The 26,663-nt window shown below is 41.1% G+C and overlaps 1 protein-coding gene across 14 annotated transcripts; it reads left to right on the forward strand.

The window, feature by feature from the left end:
* The first annotated feature begins 368 nt into the window (after nucleotides 1-368).
* Nucleotides 369-26,649, forward strand: Kis (chromodomain helicase DNA binding protein kismet). 14 transcript variants are annotated; one of them, XM_072909648.1, is made up of 21 exons: nucleotides 369-600; nucleotides 1,295-1,337; nucleotides 7,053-10,208; nucleotides 10,415-10,744; nucleotides 11,612-12,009; nucleotides 12,088-12,432; nucleotides 12,545-12,845; nucleotides 12,926-13,426; nucleotides 13,559-13,783; nucleotides 13,941-14,257; nucleotides 14,347-16,506; nucleotides 16,782-16,871; nucleotides 17,598-17,795; nucleotides 18,544-18,964; nucleotides 19,057-19,339; nucleotides 19,474-20,708; nucleotides 20,905-21,148; nucleotides 21,268-21,538; nucleotides 22,317-22,461; nucleotides 22,553-23,266; nucleotides 23,735-26,649. In XM_072909648.1, the coding sequence occupies exons 3-21, from the start codon at nucleotides 7,158-7,160 to the stop codon at nucleotides 25,727-25,729; spliced, it is 13,224 nt and encodes a 4,407-aa protein (XP_072765749.1). In that variant the 5' UTR covers nucleotides 369-600; nucleotides 1,295-1,337; nucleotides 7,053-7,157; the 3' UTR covers nucleotides 25,730-26,649. The 14 variants fall into 14 exon arrangements, with proteins under 14 accessions (XP_072765749.1, XP_072765751.1, XP_072765761.1 ...); XM_072909654.1 differs by lacking the exon at nucleotides 369-600 and adding an exon at nucleotides 624-738; XM_072909653.1 differs by lacking the exons at nucleotides 369-600; nucleotides 1,295-1,337 and adding exons at nucleotides 4,054-4,174; nucleotides 5,665-5,782.
* The last annotated feature ends 14 nt before the right edge of the window (nucleotides 26,650-26,663 follow it).

Raw genomic sequence — 26,663 nt, forward strand, 5'->3', positions numbered from 1 at the left:
TTAAGTTGGTCATCATAGAGAGCAAATAATGTTTTTATGTGTAATTCCTTCAATCATAATGTTTTATTTGATTGTAAAAAAAAATGTATATATGGAACGTTCTCTTTTAACTCTCTTTTACTTATAATCCATTTCTCAAGTATTCTCTTTTAATTACAATCTATTTTTTCACCGCGTTTAAAAAATCAGTTTTTTTTTTTTCTTGCAAAAAAAATCGCAGGAGAAAGATAATCGGAATTGTAGTTTTTCAAAAAAACGCGCGACATATTCGCTTCCACGGGAAGACCAATCCAGACCAATCGCAAAGATGGACAAGCGACGAGCGGCCATTAACGACGCGCGAGAGATCCGGCGAAGGGGTCGTAATTTTCACGCCATTTTTCACTGACAGAGTCAGCGAGCGGCACTGGTGTCGCCCGGCGACACGACAACGACGGTTATCATCGCGCGTGTGTGTCGTCGAACGGACGTCGGACGTACGGAAAGTGACAGCGAAAAGTGGAGGGTGCGCGAAAAACTTCCTGGTGATCGACACGACGTATATACATTAGGAACGTATGTGAAATCGAGTGAATGGGGAAAACTATCGTGGTGGCCCAGGTACGGAATATCCGTCCTTCTCTCTGTCTCTCTTTATAAGAATTAGGTTACCGTCAAATCGGACCGATTGATAGGAGAGATAGCGCGAGATGTTTACGGAAAGTGCGTGTTATCGCGAATAAAGTGTCTCGCGACGTCGTACGTTCGTTTAATTCACGAATTTTTTTTTTTTTCATCCTCGCATCAACGATTCTCGTTCGTGTGTGCTCTCTCTTTCTCTCTCTTCTCCCCTCTCTCCCTCCCTCCCTCTGTCTTTGTGTGTATGTGATTTTCTGTGCATGTGTAATCGTTTCTCGATGTCTCTCGATCCTGCACGGAGGCAGTAAGCAAAACAGCAGGCTACCTATCAAAGGGCTGTCGTCGTGTTGTGTCAACGTAACCCACGGCAGCAGCACCACCATCACCACCACCACCATCATCACCACCACCACCACCACCACCATCATCATTATCATCACCATCATCATCACAATCACCATCACCATCACCATCACCATCCTCTTCATCATCATCATCACCACCACCGACGCCTCTTCAGTAATTAAACCAAACAAAATGGACACCGAGATAACGATTGAGCGAACATTCGTGTAGCCTCCCTCTCGTTCTCTCCATCTCTATTTCTCCTCCCCCCTCTCCCTCCCCTCTCTTTCCTCGCCTCTACCTGTTTTTTTTTCTCTCTCATTTTCTTCAGATGGACCTCAGAAAAGAGAGATGGGATCGCCGTTCGTACAATTGTGAGTCTTCCTATCGATCATTATCGGGAATAAATCGTCGATTCAGTCGCGCGATCATTCATCGATCTTTTCGATGATACGGGTCTGTTCTTTTTGAGTCAGCGTGTAATTTTCAATTCTTCTGGATATTCATATACGTACATTTCATTCCGTAAAGTTTAACACGGTGCAACGTCAAGAAGAGCAGACCTCTCGAGACTTGCGTCTTGACAGACGATCGGGCATGCAATCGATTTGTTTATTTTGTTTAACAGAGGTCATCCACCTGCAGTCGACGCTTCTGTATCATTTATTATCTCTATTATAGTTATACTAGTCAAATTTTATTAATTTTTTATTTCAGTTGTAGCAAAATTACACGCTTTCATTTGACAAATTACCGAGTTTTCCGCGTTGGAGTGTGAAATTAATCTTTCATTAGACATAAGTGACGATTACTTGTTTTAAAACAACTCTGCACGATTGTTGTAATAACAACGTGATTATTTTAAATGAGATATATGCAAAATGCATATCCGTCTATCTATCTATAAAATCCTTATGAATCGTTACCTCTATGCATGAACCAACAAAATTTTAATTGCATTTTAATTGCCTTTTTAAAAGATATTTCTTCAAATCTCTCGTTTAGAGATAATTCCTCGTGGATTCTTGAAGACAGATTTTTTTACATGTGTAAAATATCCCTAAGCATAAAAGCAAGTAGTAAATGAGAATGGGTGTTAAAAAAAAAAAAAAAAAAAAAAAAAAAAAACATAATAGATGTTGAGAGCAAAAGATAGTTTCTTGAATTAAAAAAAAAATAAATAAATAAAGTAAAGTTAAGCGCCACGGAAAATTACTCGTTTCCCTCCGAAAATGACGTTGCTTTCTCTTTTAACCCCAAGGTATATGGAGTTGGATGAAAGCAATTGTTGAATTTGGGGACCGTTATGGGACTTGGAAAAGGACGAGGGATTTGAAATCGCGTCGCACGTCGCACATACGTATAGGTATATGATCCCTCTGCATTCGTCCATCACATACGGCTGCCATTTGAGCGTCAGGCACATCGAGAGATGTATTCGAATCGATACCTGCGGAATACGATTGGTTAATCGAATATCCTACGCGCGGCTATCGGACTTTATATAAGCTAAAATCTGATTGGTCCTCTTTCTCGTGTAATTTCGACTCCTGTCTTGCCGCTACCAATTGCGCGGTGCGCCTTTACCGCGATATTGAATACTCGATGCGTTGCCAGTGCGATTCGTCCGTTCTTCTCGCCGTCTTTCTCTGTCTTCCTCCTTTTTTTCTTCTTTTTCTCTCTCTCTCTCTCTTTCTTTATCTCTTTCTCGCACCGTTACTGCCTATCCTTTCACTAAATTCGCACGACTTCGTACACCAGATACATAGTACATGATACGTACACACATACACATGCCGCGCACGTAAATTTATCCGTCATAAAGAGAGTTCGCGCAAGTGTTTGCAAGTCTCGTTCTATTTTTATTCACATTTCCGCCAAGCAACGTGGTATAATTAGAATTTTCCATTGATATATTATGATAATGACAAATTTTATTATTGTATGCCTGTTTAATTGTCATATTCTGTTTCGAACCTTCAGTCGTTCTGGAGTAAAAAATACGCTCCTGCTTCTTTTTACCTTGCGATAATGGGGGAATTATTCGCTAAAAAAACAAATAGACACAATGTCATACAATCAGCTATTCAATAAAGAATTTTTTAAGTCTTGAAAATTGTTCCGTTTGATAGAATAAATCACTACGTGACACTATATTTATGCACTGTGTTTTGGAAAACTGGAAAACTCCCATTGACAGTTATAGATAAATTTATATAGTTAAGGCCCTGAGGAGGAATAAAAATATCGCATATAAGGGACGATTTTCAATATGCGATCGCCTCTAGGATAACAGACTTTTCTTTTTCGTCATCTCCACATGCCTCTAGGTATTGTGAGTGTTTATAGGATTAACACGTTTGCAGGAAACGTAGTCGATGTTAAAATTAAGGACAACAGATGTGTTCTCGTTTATTACACTTTCCCTTTGTATTTAAAAGTCGTAAACATAAGTAATAAATACATAATTAGACACGCGCGCATTAGTAATACATCAAGGTAACGAGAGAAAAGACGGAAATTCCGAGAGAAAATTTGACAACGGAAAGAAAAGAAACGTAGTAGTGGTAGGTCGTCTTTATTCTCTTCTTCGAAATTGTATTCTTTCCAAACCCAAAATGTGTATATACCTCATTGTTAAATTCACTGCAATAAGTGTCAAAGCAGGCAGGTAAGACGGAATGGATCTCTAACGGGCCAGTTGGATCCATTCGTTTTATCTACCTACGCTATATATATATTTTCTCTCTCTCTCTCTCTCTCTTTCTCCAAGGAAGAGGAAGAGTCCGGATATATTCATCTCGTTTTGAGTGCAGAAAATACAGGTAAAACGGATAGACCTAACAATTTACGAGCGAGTTACGCTCCTCGGGCTGCCGCGCACCTTCCGAAAGCGTCCGCGCGCACTATACGTACGTATATATACACAGAACACACGTACATGCGAGATACAGACCGGCCTGACACACACACACACATCTGACAGCGAAGCGGGACGCGCGCGCGCGCACGAGGGACGGGAGGGGAGGTCGGGAGATGCGCACGCCGCCAGGTGGTGCGTCGAGCGAGAACGGTGTGCTCCTGTCGCCACCGCCACCGCTGCCGCGCGTGTGTCTGCTCCGCGATAGAGGTGCTCGCTCTCTCGGTCGTAACACACCGGCGACAACACTCCGGGAAACGAATACATTTACGTGCGCGAAGAATAGTAGTGGTACATAGTAGTGTGGTGGTGGTGGTGGTAGTAGTAGTAGTGATAGTAATAGTAGTAGTAGTGCTCTGGCCTCCTCCTGCTCCTCCTCCTCCTTTTCCTCCGTGTTGGAACGGGACAGGACAGGGTAAGCGAAGACGGACCTCCGCGAGTGGTGGGGAGAGAGACGAAGCGAGCGAGCGAGCGAACGAATCATTTGTGTGAGACTTAATGAGTGAGGAAAAGAGAGAAAGAGAGAGATATATACACGTATATATAGATATGTAGGAATGATTCGAGTCTGTGCGGACGTACGCTCGCAGTCAGCCGCCAGTGAAAATTGTGTGTACGGTGCGTATTATACGAGGGTGGTTTTCCGCACGAAACCCTAAGCGGCGCGTCGTCTTTTAGCCCGCGAGATACGTCGCGAGTCGCGAGAGACGACAGGACGGGCAACGAAGCGGCAGCGGCAGTGCGCTATATATCTCTCTCTCTCTCTTTCTCTCATCTGCCTGCTTGGCTGACTGACTGGCTGGCCGCTGCTGGAAACAGTGCCCTGTGTGCGGACAGAGACAGTACGACGCGGAGTGACGCGCTGCCGCCCGATGTCGGAATATCGAGCGTCGCGGTGGCCGCGCGATAACGACGAATTCTCTCTCGCGGTGGCCCCGGAACGGAAATCTCTCTTTCTCTCTCCCTCTCTCTCTCTCTCTCTCTTTCTCTCCCTCACCCCCGCGTCGCTCTCTACCTATCTTCCTTTCTCTCTCTCTCTCTCTTTCCCGCAATAATGGCGTACTTTCCGTAGTCGTCGGGTTCGTCGTTTTTTTTTCTCTCCTCTCCTTCGCTCGCTCTCTCTCTCTTCCTTCCTCCCGTTCTCGCGCTCGTCGTCATTGTCGTTGCGTCGACGTCTTCGTCGTCGTCATCGTTATCGTGAACGTCTTCGTGTCGGCGGCGTGAATGATCCGAGTGACGCTCGCGTGAGAAATTCGTAGTCGAGACGCCGATTTCAGCGTATGCCATAACCCTACGACGGTGCCGCTTCCCATTTTTTTTTTTTTTTTTTTTTTTTACGACTGTAAAGACGCGACGATGAAATACAACCAAGCGTGAACCGTCACGGTGAGAGAGAAAGAGAGAAAGAGAGCGCAGAGTTTCCTCTTTTTCTTTTTTACCCTCTCTTCTTTTTTTTTTTTTTTTTTTTTTTTTTTCTTTTTTTTCTTTTTTTTTTTATACCGCCGTTCGTTCGTTCGGTGCAGTTTCGACCGTTCGCTCTGTCTGTCTCGCTCTCGCACGCGTATATACTGTGAGTGGAGTGTATTTTTGTTCGTTTTCCAACGAGACACGAGAACATTCTCCTCTTTCTCGCTCGTTCTCTCTCTCTCTCTCTATCTCTATCTCTATCTTGCGTCGCGCTGTATTTGTCAGTGTGTATCTGGTTTGTACGATGCTCCAATTTTTTTGTTTCATCTCTTTTGTTCCTCCTCTATCTCTGTTTCTTTCTCTCCCTTTTTCAGCGTTCGCTTCTTCGTTTTATTCGACGTTGTATATCGATCGGCAATATCGTCCCGATTTTCGTCAGTGTCATGTTCCAACGGAACGTTTATTTATGAGACGGAGCAATGCCATATTGTTGTACGTAAGAAAGTCACGGTAGTATTCGTAGTATGAGGAATGCTCTACGTCTATGTGTGTATTATGGTTTCGGTAAAAGTTAATCAGCACCGTGTTTATATTTCTCTCGACGTTAGGTTTTGGATCTTTCCTTTCTTATAGAAAAGAGCGAATAAAAATTTACCGGAAATTTCCGCGTTGACGTAGAGACATTGCTGTAACTCGTTATTGAGTCATACGTGAAACAGACTTCAATGGTTTGTATCGGATAATTTTTGCAAATATATTAATCACCCGTTGCGATAATGTGTTCATTGAACTTTATACCGAGGAAAAGAATATATAATTAATATAAAGTATTAATTTTCATTGTGCGTGCCGTGTATTTACTTGTTTTCATTTGTCTTTACGAAAAGATTAATAGGTGTTGTTCGGTGTTGTTTTCCGGTTTGATTATATTCCCCGGGATTGGCTGTAATCTTATAATCGGGACGCGAACTTGTTTACCTTCCAGAAAATTGTCCGGTCAAGAATGAGAGTGAAACAAGAATGAAAGAAGTAGAATGACATTTTATAAAGTCGACTGTTTTGGCTCTCGGGATCAGATAAGGCTCGAGAATCGCTCGAGAAATAGCAAGATAAATCGCAATCTTATAAACGGGGAAACAGGGAATGCAGTCCTTTTCTTTTCTGAGAAACTTCAATATTTCATTCGTGATCTTATTTGAAATTGTATGAAATTTGTGTCTGTACCAGCATCTAATGGCGTTACAAAATATTTTGTATAAAAGACGGCATATACTCGATTATTATGCCCCAATTATGATGGAATATATTGTCTTGAAATTCTCCGTGATTTAGACTTTCATTTACTTTCATATACTTTTACACATTTGCACATAGATTTTTTTTTTCCTTGACTTTTTTAACGTCTCCTTTTCTAGAATTGTAGTAGCATGTGTTCTCTCTCTCTCTCTCTCTCTCTCTCTCTCTCTCTCTCTCTCTCTCTCTCTCTCTCTCTCTCTCTTTCAATACACAAGATAATGTATATAATTTTAAGATTTTTATTATAAAAAAAATATACGACGGGTTGTGTTGCAAGCTGAAATGTATTCCGAGGGGGAAAAGTTATGGCGATTATGAGAAATTGCACCATAAGCGTATAGCTTTTCCCCTTCGGCGTATGTTACCTTCAACTTTGAGAAGTATTAGTAGGAATTTTTAATGTATTATATCGCGAAAACTTATCCGGAAAAGTAAAGTAAAATGTAAAATTTTGATTATATTTCAGACAGCAAGAGTTTGTATTTACCATGGGCACGTTACTGGCTATAGAAGAAATCATACAATATTCTCATAAGCCTGAAATGGGGACGAAGAGTCCTTCAGCGTAGACATGGACTACGATCTGTTTGGTGAAGATGTCAGTGGCTCGATGCTCGAGGCTCTTCCTGATCTCGGAGGGAACGATCATTTCGATCCTGCGCCTGCGAATAATCCCGTAGCGGTGTCTAGGGACGGTCTGAATTCTGGCCCTAATGGAGGAGGGAGTTACATTAATCAACCTTATAACATTTCTCAAGAATCTCCAATACAGAAATTAACCACATTCGGCGGATCTGAATTTGGTAGCTCGAATCAATTGCAAAATCCGTCGCAGCGCAGTATGTTTAACCAAAATCTCGGTACGTTCGATAGTAGCACACCTCAACGTGCTATGGTGCCAGGCGCCTTTCAAAATCAGACCCGCAACATTGCACCGCAACAGCATAGGGGGCCTCATCCAGGTAGTGGCGCTCAATATCCTAGCTACAATGACAATATGTATTCTATGGAGCAGCAACACTCGATGGCTAGAGCCAACATGAGTATTGACCCCAGCCAGCAAGGCTGGCCGGGTAACGGAAGCGGATACCCGCAAATGCAGAGGCATTACAATCAGATGGCTCCGCAACCTAGCACGTATAGGCAACATATGCCACCACAGTATTCGCATCAGCAGGACCAAGCTGGCGTCATCAATCAAAAGATGCAGCAACAACAACAGCAGCAGCAGCAGCAGCAGCAGCAGCAGCATTTCGGTAGTCAACAAGGAATGATAGGCAACATGGGAGTTTTGCACCAATCGATGCAAGCCGGTGCGACTGGTGGTGTCTACCAGCACATAGTCGGGCAACAACAACATTATCAACAAGGCAATTCGGTAGCAGCGATGTATCAGACGTCTCCTGGCTATCCCGGTTTTGCCTCGGCCATTCATCAGCAACAACAGGCGCAGCAGACGCCTCAAGCGAGAATGCCGCATCATCATCCGACGCATCCGACACATCAACCCCATCCATCTCATCCTCAACAGTATCCTCAGCATCCTCCTCAGCATCCGAACGCGCAACAACAACCAACGATGGATCCTCAATATCCTCATCATGCTACTTCGATGTTCAATCAGCCACAGCACTCGGCGCCGCCTCCGCAACAATTCGGCACGGCAACGACGGCTAAGCATTCGACGAGTCCTCAGTATCGTGCCGCGTTCCCGCAATTGTCACCGCAGATGTCGCCACGGCCGCAAATGTCCCCGCGTCCGCCCGCGGTGCAACAGCAGATGTCACCTCGACCAATTATGTCGCCTGCCAAACCTACCCTATCGCCACATCCTCACGTTCAGCTTCCTCATCAACAGGGCAATCAACCTAACGCGATGTCAGTGTCTCCGTGTCCACCCACATCTATGCAAATGAATCCGTCGTCGCAGCAACAGACTACTCTGCAAGCTCTCGAACAGATGGTGATGCCGGGAGTCGCTGTTTCAAATTCTAGCGTTCCCGCGCCGGATCAGTACAATCAATTCCAAACGCGTCCGCCAATGTCGCAAACACCAAGCGTTCTGCCGCAACAATCGGCGCAGAGTCCGATGCCGGCCCAAGTCGCGGGGCCTAGAATGCCGATGCCCACTCAATGGCAATCACATCCGCAGCAACAACAGCAGCAGCAGCAGCAGTCACAAATCAGGCCGAATATCGGTGTCAATGAGGATAGAGGCGGCGTGGTTGAACCTCAACAGATGCCGATAGTATCAGAGCAAAGTGCTCCGATGTTTCCTGTTACTGGACCGGAGGCTGCTATACATAATGCTGCGGAAACAGCGACAACGACGAGTACAACGACAACGAGAGAACCGGCGACGACAACGGAGAACGTCGTGCAAAACCCGATCGAAACCCCGAAGCAACCAGAACCTGAGTCTTCTTTGCATCAGAGCGTTCAACAGGTTCAACAACTGGATGCAGCTGCGCAACTTGGTCCACCACAAGTAGATACCACGGCACAAAATAACTCGCAGAACCAACTAACTTTAGATCATGCAGCTACAGCAGGAAATATACCTACGCCGGCGAGTATACCTTCGATTGAAACGGTACAGTCTCTCCCAGTGTCCAGTACAAGCGGAAATATGGAATGCACAAATGTTACTACATCGTTACAACAACAGCAACAACAAACAGTTGCCGCGCCAATCCAAAATCCTGTTTCTAGTATCGAAAATCAGAATACGTGTGAAACGAAACCGCAAGAACAAGGTGTAGAAGTACATCAATCACCCTTGAGTAGTACGACGCATCCGCAACAAGTTATCGGACAGCAGCAGCAATCTATTAACTGTCCTCCGCAGCAGCCGATACAGCAGCAATCGGTGCAGCAGCCGGCGGTGCAGCAACTTCACATGGCTCAGCCACAAATAGTTCCATCTCAAGTAACAATACCTCCTCCTCAGCCACAGTTACAATCGCCGCAACAGTCTCAGATGATTCAGCCGCAACCTGCTCAGATGAATCAGCAGTTACAACAGCCACAGCAGCAAATGCCTCAGGCACAACCGCAACAACAACAGCTACAACAGATTGCACCCGCTCAATCGCAGATTCCTCAACCTCAACAACCTGTATTGAATCAGGCACAGCCGCAACAAATCTCGCCAGTTCCTCAATCTCAACTGGGACAACCGCAACCACAATTGGGACAAGCACAGTCTCAATTAGGACAATCGCAACCCCAACTGGGACAGCCGCAAACTCAATCACTTGCACCGACACAGCCACCGCAGTTGGCACAACCGGCGGCTCAACAAGGTCCAACTTGTGTGACGCAACAGGCTCAATCGACGACGACGACACCTCCGCAGGCGCAGGCATCTCATATACAACCTCAACAGGTTAATATGCAGTTGCCACAGAGCGCTCCGCTTATACCGTCTCAGATGCCTCCGCAGTTGCAACCATCACCGATGCAGAATCAAGCGCCCCAGATGCCAAATCAAAACGCTCAGCAAGTGCCCGCCACGCATCTGAACGCACAGCAGATACCGGCGGTTAGTCAAACCGGCGGTATGGTTTTGCCACCGCATCAAGCTGCGGTTCCCGTGCCAAATTCGCAAACACCGCATCAGGTATTATTAAATATATTTAAAGTATTTACATCTCACGATGCATTCAAATAATATTGTAATAATATATAGTTTTTAATATGACATCAAAATACATTTATCTATATAATAATGACGTAGATCTGTGATATAATATTCTATACACAATCAATTACCACATGAATATTAATTATTACTAATAGAGTATTGTGAATATTTTGGAATGATAGTATCATCCTGGAGGCGACATTGTCACCGGCAACACGATACCGAACATGTATAGTATGCCGGCTAATTCTACACAAACCCCAGTCGCAACGAGTGGTTTCGGCACATCTTGTGCTCCTCTCACACATCACCAAGAGCGAGCTGCTCTGCAACAGCAGTTGCAGGAATTGTTCTGCATGCCGCCGGGTTCAGAAAATCAGGAAAAGATTGTTGCTCTGCAGGAGAAGTTACAGGCGTTGCAGCAACACGAGACGAATGACCAGTGTAATGGTGGTCCGCAATGTATACTACAGACGCCAATGTTCACAGCTGCTGTAGTTGATAGCCCACAGGTAGGTGAAAATGATCGATTGATTACTAGAAAAAGTTGATAAAATTTTTCTTTCAAGTTTCACAGTTTTTAAAATAATAAAAATATATAAGAGAAATGAACTCTCTTGCAGAATCAAGTTTTTGTAGTTTTGTAGTTGCATATTTCTTGAAAAAATATACGTAATTACAATAATATACGATAAGAATATGCATTTTTTTTAGAGAAACAATAAAGTGTACAGCTTATAAAATAAATATTTCAATTATATCTAAAAGTAACATTTATTTTGCAAAAAAATTAGATGGTCACAAAATAAACGAGGTGAAAAGTTTTCAAATAGAATATTCTTTTATACCTATATATGTATATATTGTAAAAAATGAAGAATAAAAAGTATATATATCATGACTTTATGTATTTAAGATTTACAATGTATTACAATGTATGTCTCAAACAATACAATCTATAAATTACATTTTATGTTATCTAAGATATATAATCTGACGGAATAGACTTAAACAATAAGATTCTTTTAGACAAGTATACAGAGTTTTTACTTATTTCAATGTTATTATATCAATTAGTACACAATACAGATATGTTAATAAATATTATTTTTAGATATAATTGAAACATTTATCTTACAGACTGTACATATTTTAGCCAATATGGAATGATAATTTGTAGAGTATTGTTTGAAACATACATTGTAATATATATTTAAATCTCAGACATGAAAAGTCATGATAGATATATATGTATATATATATATATATATATATATATATATATATATATACTCTTTCTTTTTTATTTTTATAATACTTAATATATGTCTCATATATTTAAAAATCGCATCTATTAAATATTGCGTTACTCAAAATAGGTTTCCAGTACTACTGGACGTGGTCGTAGCAAAGGTACACAGCGAGCGAAGAAAAGTAGGAAAAAAGCTGACAAAGAAGCGTCCGCGCCTACTACTGCCACTCAGCAACCGGAGCAGCCATTGTCGGACAATAAAGTTACTCCAGGCGATAGTAGCAATATCGTAGACAGTGTTGCAGACTCGGAAGACATAAAGCCGTCCTCTGGAGATATGGAGGAGGAATGGAATAAAGGTCGAAAGTCTCGCTCGCCACGAAAACCGCGTAAACCGAAAGAACCTAAAGAGCCCAAAGAACCGAAGCCTAAGAAAGAGCCGAAACCACCAAAGGAACCGAAATCCCCGAAAGTGGCAAGGAAAAGGAAGGATAAAGACAAAGATTCCACAAAACGTAATAGGAAGTGAGTATTATCTATGGGAAACATTACTTACATATTATATAAAATAATATTATATTTAATATTATTATTTCTTTATAGAAAAATTATACAATCCGAATCTGCTGATGATGATGCTACGCGTGAAAACGAAGAAAGTGCTGTTTCGGATTCCAGTGCTATTAAGGATGCCGAGACGAAGGTCTGTGAATCGTCTATACAGGGTGACCAGGAACAAGTAGACTCGTCCACTAACGAGCCTCTAACTGACGTGAAGGAGGAAAGTAAAGATAAAGCGGACGATGCTCTGGAGGAAGAAAAGAAGGAGGAAAATGCGGAAGCGACTACCGCAACTACTGAGAATGCAAGTGGCAGTAAGAAAAAACCCGCAGCTAGAAAACGATCGAGTGCCAGTAAGGGTGGAGGGAAATCTTCCAGAAGTTCCAAGTAAATAATTGCACTTTTTATACATGTATGCAGTTAATAATATACGGTTAATAATTGTATAAATTTCTATAATAAATGACGAGTTATGTAACTCTATTGTCACTTTTCGCAGGAAACGTAAGAGTCGTATTGCGCCCGATTCCGATGGTGAGGAATTAGCGGCGACACCTCCACCATCGCCGGAAGCCGGAGATGACATGAATAAACGACGTTCTGCGAGAAATACACATCGCAAGAAGTATGTAGATGATGTGATGTTACGTTTCTCGGACGATGATGTTCCTTTGCAAGACGCTCAAGTATCGAAAAAAGTGGAAGGCGCAAACGCTTCGAAGCCCGCTGCCGGGAGTGGAAAGAAGGAGGGCGGTGAGGGTGGCGAAGTTGGACCTAACAAACCTAACTTTGTATACATTGTACGTTTGAATTGCAAACATTTTATATATAAAGATTGCTCTAATTTTTTTAATTTAATTTTTTTCATATTTTTTTGTAGAATACCACTGATGATGATTCTATGGTTGTGCAACATATTTTGTGCTCTCGAATGGGAAGGAGAGAAGTTAAGCCCGTGGTACCGAAGATAGAAGCCTCTCCGGAAAAAAATGGAAACGCGGACAAGGAAGAATCCGCTGAAAACAAAGATGCGACGTCTGATTCCGTGAAAAAAGAAGATGAAGAAGATACTGAGAAAGAAACAAAGACTGAGGGTACGACCGAGGATAAGGAAAAGAGTGAAACCGATAGCGCGAAGAAAGAAGAGGCAAAGAAACAGGAGGAATCGCCTGGGGATTCTAAACCAGCTGATACTGCCGTTGTCGAGACGAAACCACAGTTTATCGAAGTGGAAGAATATTTCGTGAAATATCGAAATTTTTCTTATTTGCATTGCGAATGGAAAACAGAAGAGGAAATGTATAAAGGAGATAAACGGATTCAAGCTAAACTGAAAAGATTTAAGCAGAAGCAACAACAAAACACCAATATCTTCGAAAATGTACTTAATATTTCTTATTTCAATTCATGAATAAAGTATATATTGAAATAATTTTACATTTAAAAGTTAAAACATTTATAAAAATTTAAATTATATCTTAATTTTATGAATTTTTTTCCTCTTTTCTTTTAGACCGAGGATGATCCCTTTAATCCAGACTTTGTTGAAGTCGATCGAGTCTTGGATGAAGCAACTCACACAGATCCACAAACCGGAGACACAGTTCGACACTTTTTGGTCAAATGGCGATCCCTGCAATATGAAGACTCCACCTGGGAATTAGAAGAAGATGTTGATCCTGAAAAAATAGCACAGTTTGTGAAATTTAATAAAGTGCCACCTAAGGAGCAGTGGAAGGTATTTTTTTTATTAATTTATATAGTTTATATTTTTCAAAAATAAAAATTATACATTAAAAACTTACTGTTTAATCCTATATAAACTAAGTTTAATATTTAAGTACACAATATAATAACGGGTATAACGTACACATTTTCTGCAATTTTTCTTTTAGCCGAAGAAGAAACCCAACGCTGCAGCTTGGGTAAAGCTGGAGGAATCACCAATTTACAAGAGTAATAACAGTTTAAGACCATATCAATTGGAAGGATTGAACTGGCTGCTCTTTTCGTGGTACAATGGACACAACTGCATTCTTGCTGATGAGATGGGCCTGGGAAAGACAATTCAGTCTCTAACATTCGTGGACGCAGTTTACAAGTACGGAATTCGCGGACCGTTCTTGATCATAGCTCCTTTGTCGACTATTCCAAATTGGCAGCGAGAATTCGAAAGCTGGACCGACATGAATGTCGTAGTTTATCACGGATCGTAAGTTAGATATTGAAAGTAGTTTTACGTACATTTGTATGCATAAAAAAAATAGACTAAATTTTCAATGATATATATTTAAATTACAGTGCGGCGAGTCGTACTATGCTTCAAGAATACGAAGTCTATTACAAGAATGAAAAGGGACAGCAGATTAAAGATTTGGTTAAATTTAACGTATTAATTACGACATTTGAAATCATTATAACTGATTTTAACGAACTACGTGGATACAATTGGCGGCTCTGCGTCATAGATGAAGCTCACCGATTAAAAAATCGAAATTGCAAGCTTCTTGAAGGCCTGAGACAATTAAATTTAGAGCACAGGGTACTTTTGTCGGGCACGCCGCTACAAAATAACGTCAATGAGCTTTTTTCCTTGTTGAATTTTTTGGAGCCACAACAGTTTTCGAGCAATGAAGCATTTCTGAAGGAGTTTGGTAATCTGAGCAGCGAGGGTGAGGTAAACAAGCTGCAACTTCTCTTAAAACCAATGATGCTACGGCGTCTAAAAGAGGACGTTGAAAAATCATTAGCACCAAAAGAAGAGACCGTCGTCGAGGTGGAGCTTACGAATATACAAAAGAAATATTACCGCGGCATTCTCGAAAGAAATTTCTCGTTTCTCGCAAAGGGCACCACGTCGGCAAACATCCCGAATCTTATGAACACTATGATGGAGTTGAGAAAGTGCTGTATCCATCCGTTTCTGTTGAATGGTGCCGAAGATCAGATACAGTTGGATTATAAGACCGGCGAAAAGGAAGATTCCGAGGCGTACTATCACGCACTAGTAAATAGCTCAGGAAAGATGGTATTGATCGATAAATTGTTACCGAAACTCAAAGCTAGTGGTCATCGAGTCTTAATATTCAGCCAAATGGTAAAGTGTCTAGATTTACTGGAGGACTATCTGCTGTATAAAAAATATCCCTATGAAAGAATCGATGGTCGAATTCGCGGAAACTTACGACAGGCTGCTATCGATCGTTATAGCAAACCTGATTCAGATAGATTTGTCTTCTTGCTTTGCACAAAAGCTGGTGGACTTGGTATTAACTTAACTGCGGCTGACACTGTCATTATTTACGATAGTGACTGGAATCCGCAGAATGATTTGCAAGCGCAGGCACGTTGCCATCGCATCGGGCAGCAGAAAATGGTTAAGGTTTATCGTCTACTCTGTCGCAATACATATGAGCGGGAGATGTTTGATAAGGCTTCCTTAAAGTTGGGTCTCGACAAAGCGATCTTGCAATCTATGAATACCAGTCAAGGTGGCAAAGATCCCAGCAACAAACAATTAACGAAGAAAGAGATAGAGGATCTATTGAAGAAAGGCGCTTATGGCGCTATCATGGACGATGATAACGCTGGCGATAAATTTTGCGAAGAAGACATTGAACAGATACTTGAACGGAGAACTCAGATTATCACGATAGAAGCTGAAAAGGGCTCGACATTCTCGAAGGCGAGTTTCGCGTGTTCGTCGAATCGATCGGACATTAATATAGACGACCCTGACTTTTGGAAAAAATGGGCAAAGAAAGCGGAAATCGATACAACGGAAAAAAAAGAGGAGGACGAGTTGGTGATATCCGAGCCTCGACGAAGAACGCAAATCAAGCGTTACGGTCACGACGAGTCCGTGGTCGATATGTCCGAATTGGATAGTTCAGACGAGAACAGTGATGACGACACGAGCATCGGTCTGTCCGGCAGAAGCAAGAAGCGGCGTGATAAGTTCAATAAGAAGTCGCGTAAATTCTACGATGAGTACGTACCGCGCGAAGGCGAAGTAGTGTACGGCAGTTGGGCACGTAGCGAATGCTTCAAGGTGGAACGTGGATTATTGACGTTCGGCTGGGGTCGTTGGGAGGAGATCCTACAGCACAGCCAGTTCCGACGCGGTTGGCGCGAGATCGATGTCGAAGACTGCGCGCGTGTAATTCTTCTATACTGTCTACGCTACTATCGTGGCGACGAGAAGATTCGTAGCTTTATCTGGGATCTCATCACACCAGTGGAGAATGGTGAGAAGGTGAAGAACGTGTCGGTGAACACCGGAGGCAGTAGAAACAGTCGGCAGAAAAAGAAAGGCCGCGTCCGAGAAGGTAGGGAGACCAGGGGATCAGTCATCAACGGCGGACCGAGCGATCCCAATCACTGGAGCAACGCAGAGAAGTTCGATGGAGACATTTTCCTCGAGAGCAATTACAGGAAGCATCTCAGTCGACATGCTAACAAGTACATATAGATAAATCTATATAAATTATGGAAATTAGATGCAATATATTGCAAATAATTACAATATTCATTGTAATATTATAAATAATACAAGAGAAGTTATCTCCTTTCTCTTTTTGCTCTTTTTTTTTTTTTTTTTTTTTTTAATTAATATTTTAAATTTCAAGTTCTTATTTTTCTTAAATCTATGTAAAATTATTTACATCATTATTAGATCAAATTTCTACATCAATTCTTGGAGAATTTGGAGATTATTTATTTATTTTTTTTTACAGAGTATTGTTGCGTGTACGAATGCTGTATTACATCAAACACGAGATTATTGGCGACCTGGTTCAGCACATTTCCGATGGCGTTCACGTCAGGTGAGTTGACAATGTTCTTTTCTTCTCGCGACGCTTTTTCGTACCATAAACTACTACCATCTATCACAGATTCGTGTATAACTCACATATGTGCTTATCACGGAGCTTAGCATAGTTGCATGTGCGATGTATTTGTTGATATCCTGGGATCTATATCTGTATGAGGAATGCTCATAGAGCAGAATCACCGTTGATCCACGTAGCTCGGCAAAAGCGACTATCAAATTTTGTTTTTTACCCCTTACGCTACTAATATGAAAATCATTTTTCCCCCATCCTATATATGCACGTAACATACATACACGCGCGCTCGCGGGTCGCTACAAGAGACACACTCTTGCACACTTCTTGGTAAAACGGTCGTGAGGATGATCGAATCTGCAATGGAGTGGTAAGAAGCGTAGGACTTATCGCTAAGCAGTGCACTGTAATAGAAGGGACAGGCGATAATCGAAAGTATGGTTTTTTTTTTTTTTTTTTTTTTTTTTTTTTAAATTCTTAGAAAAAAAGAAACCGGATGTTTGTGTGGCATAAGTTCTTTTGTTGAAATTTTTCTTTTACGAAATGGTGTTGCGAGGATAGAGACTCTTTTTGAAATGTCTGTTTACATGAACTTCTCTATTAATAATGAAAAATTTTTCCTTTTTAAATTAATGAACACGCACACTGATATATCGGCACGCAAAATAAATTGGCAAATTTTGTAAATCGAAACCGCCCCTACAGTGCGTTGCCGATAGACCCTCCACAGTTGACGGACCGACCGGCGAAATGGTGGGACACGACAGCAGACAAATCCTTAATAGTCGGCTGCTACAAACACGGCTATGAGAATTACGACCAGATGAGGATTGATCCCGCGCTTTCTTTCATTACAAGCTGTCCTCCCCCTTTCCAGAACTCTCAGAACAAGAGTACCGCCGAGTGAGTACCTTAGTATTTTTTTCTTTATATTTGTTATTTGTTTCTCTCATTCTCTATCTCTTTTTTGTCTTATGCGCTGCCTAACTATCCTAACACATATGCCGCTTGCACCGCTTTATAAATATATATATATATTTTCATATATATATACATATATACGCTCTCTTAGACGATCATAATTTTTATTTTCAGCAATAAAGTGGCGTATATAATGTTCACTCAATCTCGCTCTTTCTAACGTCCTTCAATATTTTCTCGCAAGATATTATTAATGTAAAAGAGTGCTGTAGCATTTGCAGGAAAAAAAAGTTAAGAGTAAAGAAATTTTAATTGAAACTAAGATGATATCTAAAATGCACTCTCTCTCTGTCATCCTTTTATATACATTAAAACTTTTTCTTGTATTTTTTCACATATGTGAAAAGATTAGATACGTTAAAATAGATAATAGATCGTCTAATTTTGCTGCCTATCTATTTATAGATCAGTGTTACGACACATCGAGAAACGCGCGATAAATTTAATAAAATAAATAAGTACTACTTTTCTCATTTTTTCTAATTTTCCTTGTATTACAGAATGAAATTTTAACGGAGTATTAAATAATTTTAAAGTTTCTTGTAAAATGATAAAAGAATATCTTATTTGTCTTATATATTGGAAAAAAAAGATTTACTTGATATTATTTCACGCACATCTTCCGTTAGGTATAAATACTTACTATCTTGGATTATTTCTAAAATTTTAGCAGTAGCAGCAGGGATGATAATAGTCTGGAGAATGACGTGGATGATAGCGAATCTCCCGGAATGACAAAAGACTCGAAAGATTCCGACAAATTTAGGGAAACGCCAGCGGATTCTCCCGCCATTTCGAGTAAAGCGGATACTCCGATACCAGAAGCTGGCAGCAGTCACGACGGAAACGATAGTCTTCTCCCAGATGACGAAAAGACTTGGCCATCCGTAGTAGATCTTAATACGAGATTACGTCGCGTTATATCTTCTTATCAACGAACTGTTAATAAAAAGGAAGACGTTAAAATTATTCCAAAAGGTAAAATGGGAATGGAAAGTGAGACTTCTACCATGAATCATACCGGAATGATGCATGAACCGCCCTTGAATATGCAAGGATGGGATTTGCAACAATTGGCGATGTACCTTTTGGTTAGTATTTAATAATTATCGTATTATTATACGTACATAAAATTTTATCTAAAGGAAAATCCTGCATTATTGGTATTAATATATGTTTACAGAAAATGGAGAAAAGGGAGAAAATGGAGGCTATAAAAGAACGAGAACGCACTCGTATCGAGGAGCAAAAAGCCAAGTGGACTCGTCGCGAAGAGAGTGAGTTTTTGCGAGTGGTGTCTACGTATGGCGTTAATTACGACAGAAAGAAAGCCCAGTATGATTGGACTAAATTCAAGAGTATCGCCAGATTTGACAAGAAGACGGACAATGATCTCACGGACTATTACATGTCGTTTAGAGCAATGTGCAAGAAGGTCTGCAACGCGAAATTGAACGAAGAAGAAGGTGTGTATCTTTTTACTGTAATTGAACATTTAAATATACATATATTCAATTATATTTCTCTAATATAATTGTGTATATAGATATATATAAAATTTTATCTTATGCGAGGAAGTATTTTACTGTTGACGTTATAGATTTTACAGATGTTCCGGTGGATCAGCTGAGTCCTGCCAAAGCGAGACAAATACTCGATCGCGTCGATCTTCTGAGTAAGATTCGCGAGGAAATTCTGTCACATCCGCATCTCGAGGAACGATTGTCGTTGTGCCAGCCATCAGGGGACACGCCAGATTGGTGGCAACCTGGAAAACACGACAAGGAATTGTTACTCGGAGCTGCAAAGCACGGTCTCGGACGTACCGATATTACTATACTAAATGATCCAGATTTTTCCTTTCACAAGCTTCTCGCGAGAGGGATGTATGCGGGTACACAAACACCTAAAACAATTGACAAGTCCGAAAAAGCGATAAAGATTGAAAATAGAGAAGATATCTTGAAATTTGACAAGGATGAGATACTCGTGAAGCTGGAAAAGGGCGAAGGAACTCTAAAGATTGAAAAAGTTGGGGTGAAGAAAGATCAAAGTGTCGCTGATAAGAAGCCTGAGTGCGCAAACTCTGATATAAATCAAGTAGAATTAACTATTGTTAAAGCGGAGACTAAATCCGAGGAAAAATCAGTCGGTAGTTCGTTGATGATCACTACCGTCGCAAGAACGTCGGATGCAGAAAATGTTACTGTAAAAACCGAAGAAAAAAGTGAGTTGGCAATAGAGCCAGTTAAGTGCGATAGTATTAAAGGTAATCAGACTAATAAACAGATTGACGAAATACTCGCGAAAGAAGCTAGTTCAGAGACTGCCGAAAGTTCTGCTGCTTTGGAAATTGAAAAAGAAGATAAAGCTCAAGAGAAAGATGTTAAACAAGAAGCCGAATCTGCTGAGAAATCGAACGAATCGCAAACGCAAGATACTGAGAAAATGGAAACATCCGAGAAGATCGATACGGAGATTAAAGAAAATACCGAGAACGTTGACAAGAATCCTGAGACTACCGAGTCCGTTATCGAGGATGATAACAAAGCTGGCGCTAAATCAGATAAAGAAGAGATCGAGACGCAGGAAGCAAAGAGCTCCGACATTGCCAAAGAAAAAGCAAAGATTTCGCAGATCGAGGATAAATGCAGCGTCCAGGCTGCGGAATTGAAGGCAATGTTCCCGGATCTAGAAGTAATACAGCCGTTGTCACGATTAACACAGATCGATACGTTCGTTTTGCGAGACAAACCGGCAGATTACAATAACGAGCCTACAATGATGCAGCTCTTGGCGCATGGTTGTACCAGTACATCGATAAAGTGGCCGAAGGTAAACTATTCTAATCTTTTATATTGATTTTTTTCTAATCATTTTATTTAAAAAAATTCTCACTTTTTTTGTTATGCGTTAAAAGTTATATTTTATTAAAAAAATAAAAAATGATCAATATTGATCATTTTTTATTTTTTTAATTTAAGAGCTTATCTTCGTATAGTGTATTTTATTAATTGTGTTTGTTTTCTAGGAGCACGCAATCGAGGCTCGTTTAATGCACATTGTACACGCGATAGAGCATAAAGAGTGGCCAGTATCAGTGAACTTTAGTGCCGGCGAAGAGTTGGATATATCGCAAAATGAAAAAGAATGCTCGGAAGTAATAACTATTACTACAGATCATGGAGTATCCAGGTCAATGGTGAGCGGAAACAACATGTCTGCTTCGAAGAAACGTAAGAGGCACATTGCTATTGACGTAGAGACCGAACGAGGTAATTTTAATTCGAGATTTTTTTAATTTCTTTTATAATTATTGTAAATATATATATATATATTCATTGTTTTATATTTTAATATCGATATTTACATCTCATTATTATTTATTGCGCAGCCAAGCTTCATGCGCTTCTCAACAGTAGTCATCTGAGTACACCGTCGCCGGCACCACTCAGCAAACCGGTTGTGCTTTCGACCAACTGGGAGCTCAACGACGAATCTCAGTCCGAGGAATCGCGACGCTCTACGCCGGTTCAGCCACCACCGGCGCATCAGCAAGCGCGAACGCCAAGTATACCCTTCGATCTAAAGTACACCGTTCCAGGTAAAACAACCGTTATACCCGGGACATCGAGCACGTTGACACCCATCGATTTATCTGCTGGGTAAGATATTTAATAGAATATTTAAAAAACGCGCACAACAAAATAATTGACAATATTATGATTATATATACTTGTAATATAATTATGAATAATTATCATTATATATATATAATTAAATATAATGTAACAGAGATACATATAATATATAGTTATTATAATATTGGATGAGTACAAAAGTTGCAACATTGGCCACACTGTTCGTAATGATTACATATTATAATATAAATTTGAAAGGTGATATCAAGGATCACAATGGCTCAAATAGCCAGATCTGGTACAAATGTTTATTTAATGAACCAAATAATTTTTATTATTTTGTACAATTTTCTCTTTCGGTTTGGATGTCACAATCATAGAATGCGCGGTTTTTCGTAAAAAAATCCATTGCGAGCCCACTAAATAGATAACATCATCTTCTGAGACTGCAAACTATTTTTTTTATACTTATGGATGATTTTTACAGTGGTTCCAATTGTGCAGCTTTTCTAAACTCGCAAAGCATAATATAAAAAAAATTGACCTTTCATTATTTATTTTTAATAATATAATTTTTCTCACACTTTAAAAAACAACAAAAATAAATAAATTTTATGTTCAAACAAAAAGGTGAGCCTCCTTTGAAAAGGCATATAACATATACAGACAGTGCGGTCAATGCTGTAACATTAACAACGACATTAATTGAAATGAGGCACAAACTTTTACACTTACTCAATATTATGAATATTTTGAATAGTTATATTAGAAATGTTACAATGATTACATGTCCATCTTTTAGATATCCAAAATCAAGCTCTGATAATAACAAGGACATTATGAATGAAGTGCAAGACTTTTCCATGCCGAATAAGAATAAACAAGTCAGTAGTAATAAAGGAAAATTGGACAGTATGTTAGACAAGCTTATGAAACGGAAATCTTGTGTGAGTAATCTAAGTTTTTTTTTTTTTTTTTTGCAAAATGCTATTTACGATATATGCGAATTGTTAAATACATAATTGGATCTTTTGCCAGCCGACGGAAGAACCAATAATCGGAAAGGAGAAAAAACGCAGAAAACTCGACGAGATAGTATTAGGTCTGAGTGCCGCAAAAGAGCAACAGAGCAGTCATTATCCCGAACACAGCAAGAAGAGTACAATTACGCCTAACGTGACTGTGACACCGACATCGGCACCGATTGGGATTCCCAATCCCCAGACCCAGAAACCGTTCTCCATTACCGTTACATCGATTCCGTCTTCACATGCCTCGAGTTCTTCCTCCACGGCCGTTTTACCACCGCCGTCGTTGCATTCTCACAAGAATTTCTCTGCATTGTTGATTCAAGCCCAAGAGCAGAGTCGTGAATTGAAGAAACAGCAACAACAGCATCAACAACAACAACAGCAGCAGCAGCAACAACAGCAGCAACAGCAGCAGCAGCAGCAGCAAACATTCAACTCGGCGCATCCGTCTTCCTCGAGCAGTAGTCACCGAAAGAGTTACGAGGCAATGATCGCGGACATTAACAAAGTCGCCGAGTATTCGTCCAAGGTCGGCTCATATTCGCACGAAGCAAAGGTGAACAAATGGTTGGCCGAACAAAGTGCCATGTCGGAACAATGCGCGGAATATCTCAACACTCCTCGACGGCGTAGGCCGCGCGTCGATCCGTCCTTGTTGGATTGGAAGAAACTTACCGGCGAGGAGAACGTTGCCGTTATTAATCGAATAACTGGCAAGAAGGTAATTACATTATTCCTAATAAATATACATACATTTTTTTTAAATTGCCTTCCCTCCCCTCTTCCCCACCCCCTCTCTCTTTCACTTTTGCATCTCTGGATAATTTAAACTTAATTATTAATTTAGATAGTGAATTAATATAAAAACTGTTTCTATTTGCACAAGTTAATAATTAATTAGTAAATTTAAACGTGCTAAATATATTTTGAAAATACACATTTTATTTATTTCATAATTTGAAAAATTATATAAAATGATGTTACTATCACTATTATGAAATACTATTGAATGAAACCTGTACATAAAAATAAACTTGATATCTTTTAATTATAACAAGTGATCGTAAGGATTTAAAATAATCTTGTTATTATTTTTACGAAGAAAAATTACATTTAAATGAGTATTACTTGCAGTCTAAATTAAATTTGTTCATTAAATATTTGTCCCTATTTCTTGGTTTTCTTTCAGGTAACTGGGAGTAAAGCGCCTCAGTTGAAACGACTCGGGCAATGGCTTATGGAAAATCCAATGTTCGATGTAGATCCAAAATGGGCAGAACTTGTGAAGGAACGCGGTAACCTTCCGCACGATTTGCAAAAAAGACTGCCTGGTAGCGAACGCGGTGGTGTGAACAAAGGCAAGAGCCCAGGTAGACCACCCATGATGCCCAGTCCTACGAGCCAGCAGTCAGCAAATTCTGCCAATTTAGTGGCTACATCGATGGCGTCGGGTCTCAATTTTCCACTCGGCAATCTCAACAATTCTCTGTTGTCGGGTCTGTCGCTTGGAAACTTTGATCCGAAAAATAATCCGCTATTGATGCCGTTCGGCGGTTTAACAAATCTGGGCGCGCTGAGTGGCCTCGGTAACCTCGGCAATCTGGGTAGCATGGGCCTAACGAATTCACTGTTCGCCAATCTGGCTGGATTGAGTCTACCATCGTTGGCGGGCATGGAAGCGGCATTAAACGCACAAGTGGCGACTAGCAGTGCAGCGGCAGTAGATGCTGTGAATAATCCCGTCGTAAGTTCAGCGAGTGGCGGTAGCAAGAGCGGCGGCGCAAGTTCATCATCCGGCTTGAACAGCAGTAGCGGAGGTGGCAGTGGTAGCAGCAAATCGCGCAGCAACAAACTCGATCAACCGACGACAACCAGCAAATCGTCGGCCGCCGCCGGTGGTCCGTCGACTTTGTCCGCGGCTTCCTCTGCGACGAGCCTTCCGACTCCTTCGCCGTTCCCGTTCTTTCTATCGAATCCCAGCCTTCTCTATACGCCGCTAGGTCTGGGAGGTTTGAATCCGTTTTCCATGCAGCCCGGAGGTGTATCGGCCTATGAGAGCCTCGCTCAGTGTGGTCTGCTGAATCCACCAACATCCAGCGCTTCTTCTGTGGTACGGAAACCCGCATCTTCAAGCAGCTCCTCGAGGCAACGTGATACTGTACCGGAATCATCATCGTCATCGTCGACGGCAGCAAAACGAAAGGAAACCGAGAAGAAAGCGTCCAGATATCCTCCAGTAGATCCAGCCGTGACTCTACAACAGTATACGGATCTGGCAGCGTTACATAGCGGCGAGGACAGACGTAGCCGCGGCGTCGAGCAGCAGCAACAACAGCATGAAAAGAGAGAAACGGCGACGACGGAACAAGTCGATGTAATGGCAGCGGATCTATCTGAGAAGACCGAACGAAAAAGCAAAGAACAAGAGATGAAAGAAGCTCTGGAACATCTAAGCAGAACCAGTGCCGAGCTGGTCACTCGGACGGTCGATGATGTACCGAAGCTTGAAAAGCCGCCGAGGAATCGTAGCAATAATAATACAGACGGCAACAATCAAAACTCTGAGCAACAACAACGATCGACGCCATCGGCACCACCGCCGCTCGAGGTCACTTTAGAACCTGTTGCGAAGAAGATGCGCACCGAAATAGACACGAGCTCAAAATCGTCTTCGTCGAATAATGATATGCCGATGGAGATTGAACCGGCGACGAGACAAACACCATTGCCGACAATACCGACAAAAGCGGCCCAACCGCCGCAAGATGAGAGCAACACTTTGTCTGTGGAGACCAATACCACGATTAAGAAGGAGGTGAACGAGACGGTGTCGATGCTGACACCGACGCCAACGCCAACGACATCGACATCGGCCGCGAATACGACATCGCCAATGACGACACAGAAAAATGACACTACTAACAAACCTGCTGCATCGGAAGCAGAGGAGGATGGTAAAGGTGGTACTAAGGCAAAGAAGGCACGTAGTGGCAAACGACTGAGCGTGGAACCACCACCGGAGCGGAAAAATCTTCGTTCAAGCGCTGGTAGACAGGCACGAGCGGCTGCGGAACGACAGGCACGAATGGAAGGAGAGATGCAGCAGCAGCAGCAGCAGCAACAGCAACAGCAGCAGCAGCACTCCGAACAACAGCAGCAAGACAGTCACGTGGCTGGTGAATGAGTAACAAGGGTTCGTCGCGCATTGAAATAATGAGTAGCGATTACCTAGAAAGTCCCGTGACGATCTGACAAAAGGAAATTGTGGATACGCAGTCACTGCCCCACGTTTTTTCTATTTCTATTCCACTGATTCGACACTGCTCGCACAACGAAGATCTATATGTATATATAGATAATTTCCCCTTGTTCGACGATGATCGGTTCGTGAAAGTGTTGTTGCTTCAAAACAGATTAATTAAGCACAAGTGCATCGAAAGGAGGCTACAGACATTGGTAGAATCTGCCGTAGCTTTCAATTCAATTCTCCAATGATGTATGTGTGCGTGTGTGTGTGTATGTGTATAAATGGAACTCCTATATCCTGGAGATGGATTCTGCAAAGAATGAACTGCGTATTATTGACAGCAGTGTGACAATGCAGGTTGACAATTGCGAAAAGTTGTGAGAGAGAAAATTCTCTCAAATAAGAAGGCTGCGATAGTATTTTATGATTCGATACTTTGTGTAGTAATTAATTTTTAATTGCGTAATAATAAACGATATGATAAAGGTATAGTTTTGTTAAATTTATTATCTTATACTATATCTTATTGGTTTTGATCAGGGACTGTTTTATATATGAAATATATTATAAAATTGTGTACTCGCTATTGCGCATAAAGCAATTAAAAAGAAACACAAGGTGAAATATAATCGTAATGTAGAAAAAAAAAATAATTACAGTAATAACTTAATAAAAAGATAAGAATGTAAATATTATACACATTATGCCTAGAGACAGTAAGCAATGTACTTGGAAAAGAAAATGTATATAACGCAGTGTACTTTTAATTACATTAGGTGAAATAATAAACAGCTTCTTTTGTTGTTTGCAAATATTAAGAATTCAAATCTTGTCAACCAAGCTGGTAGGAGAGAATATAATATAAACATTC

Source organism: Anoplolepis gracilipes, chromosome 17 (genome assembly GCF_047496725.1).
Source record: "Anoplolepis gracilipes chromosome 17, ASM4749672v1, whole genome shotgun sequence".
Taxonomy (NCBI): Eukaryota; Metazoa; Arthropoda; class Insecta; order Hymenoptera; family Formicidae; genus Anoplolepis; species Anoplolepis gracilipes.

Coding starts and splice junctions, on each gene's coding strand:
- Kis (XM_072909648.1), top strand. CDS start 7,158: ATGGACTACGATCTGTTTGGTGAAGATGTCAGTGGCTCGATGCTCGAG. Junction 18,965..19,056: donor AATTGGCGATGTACCTTTTG/GTTAGTATTTAA, acceptor ATATGTTTACAG/AAAATGGAGAAAAGGGAGAA. Junction 21,539..22,316: donor CCCATCGATTTATCTGCTGG/GTAAGATATTTA, acceptor TCCATCTTTTAG/ATATCCAAAATCAAGCTCTG.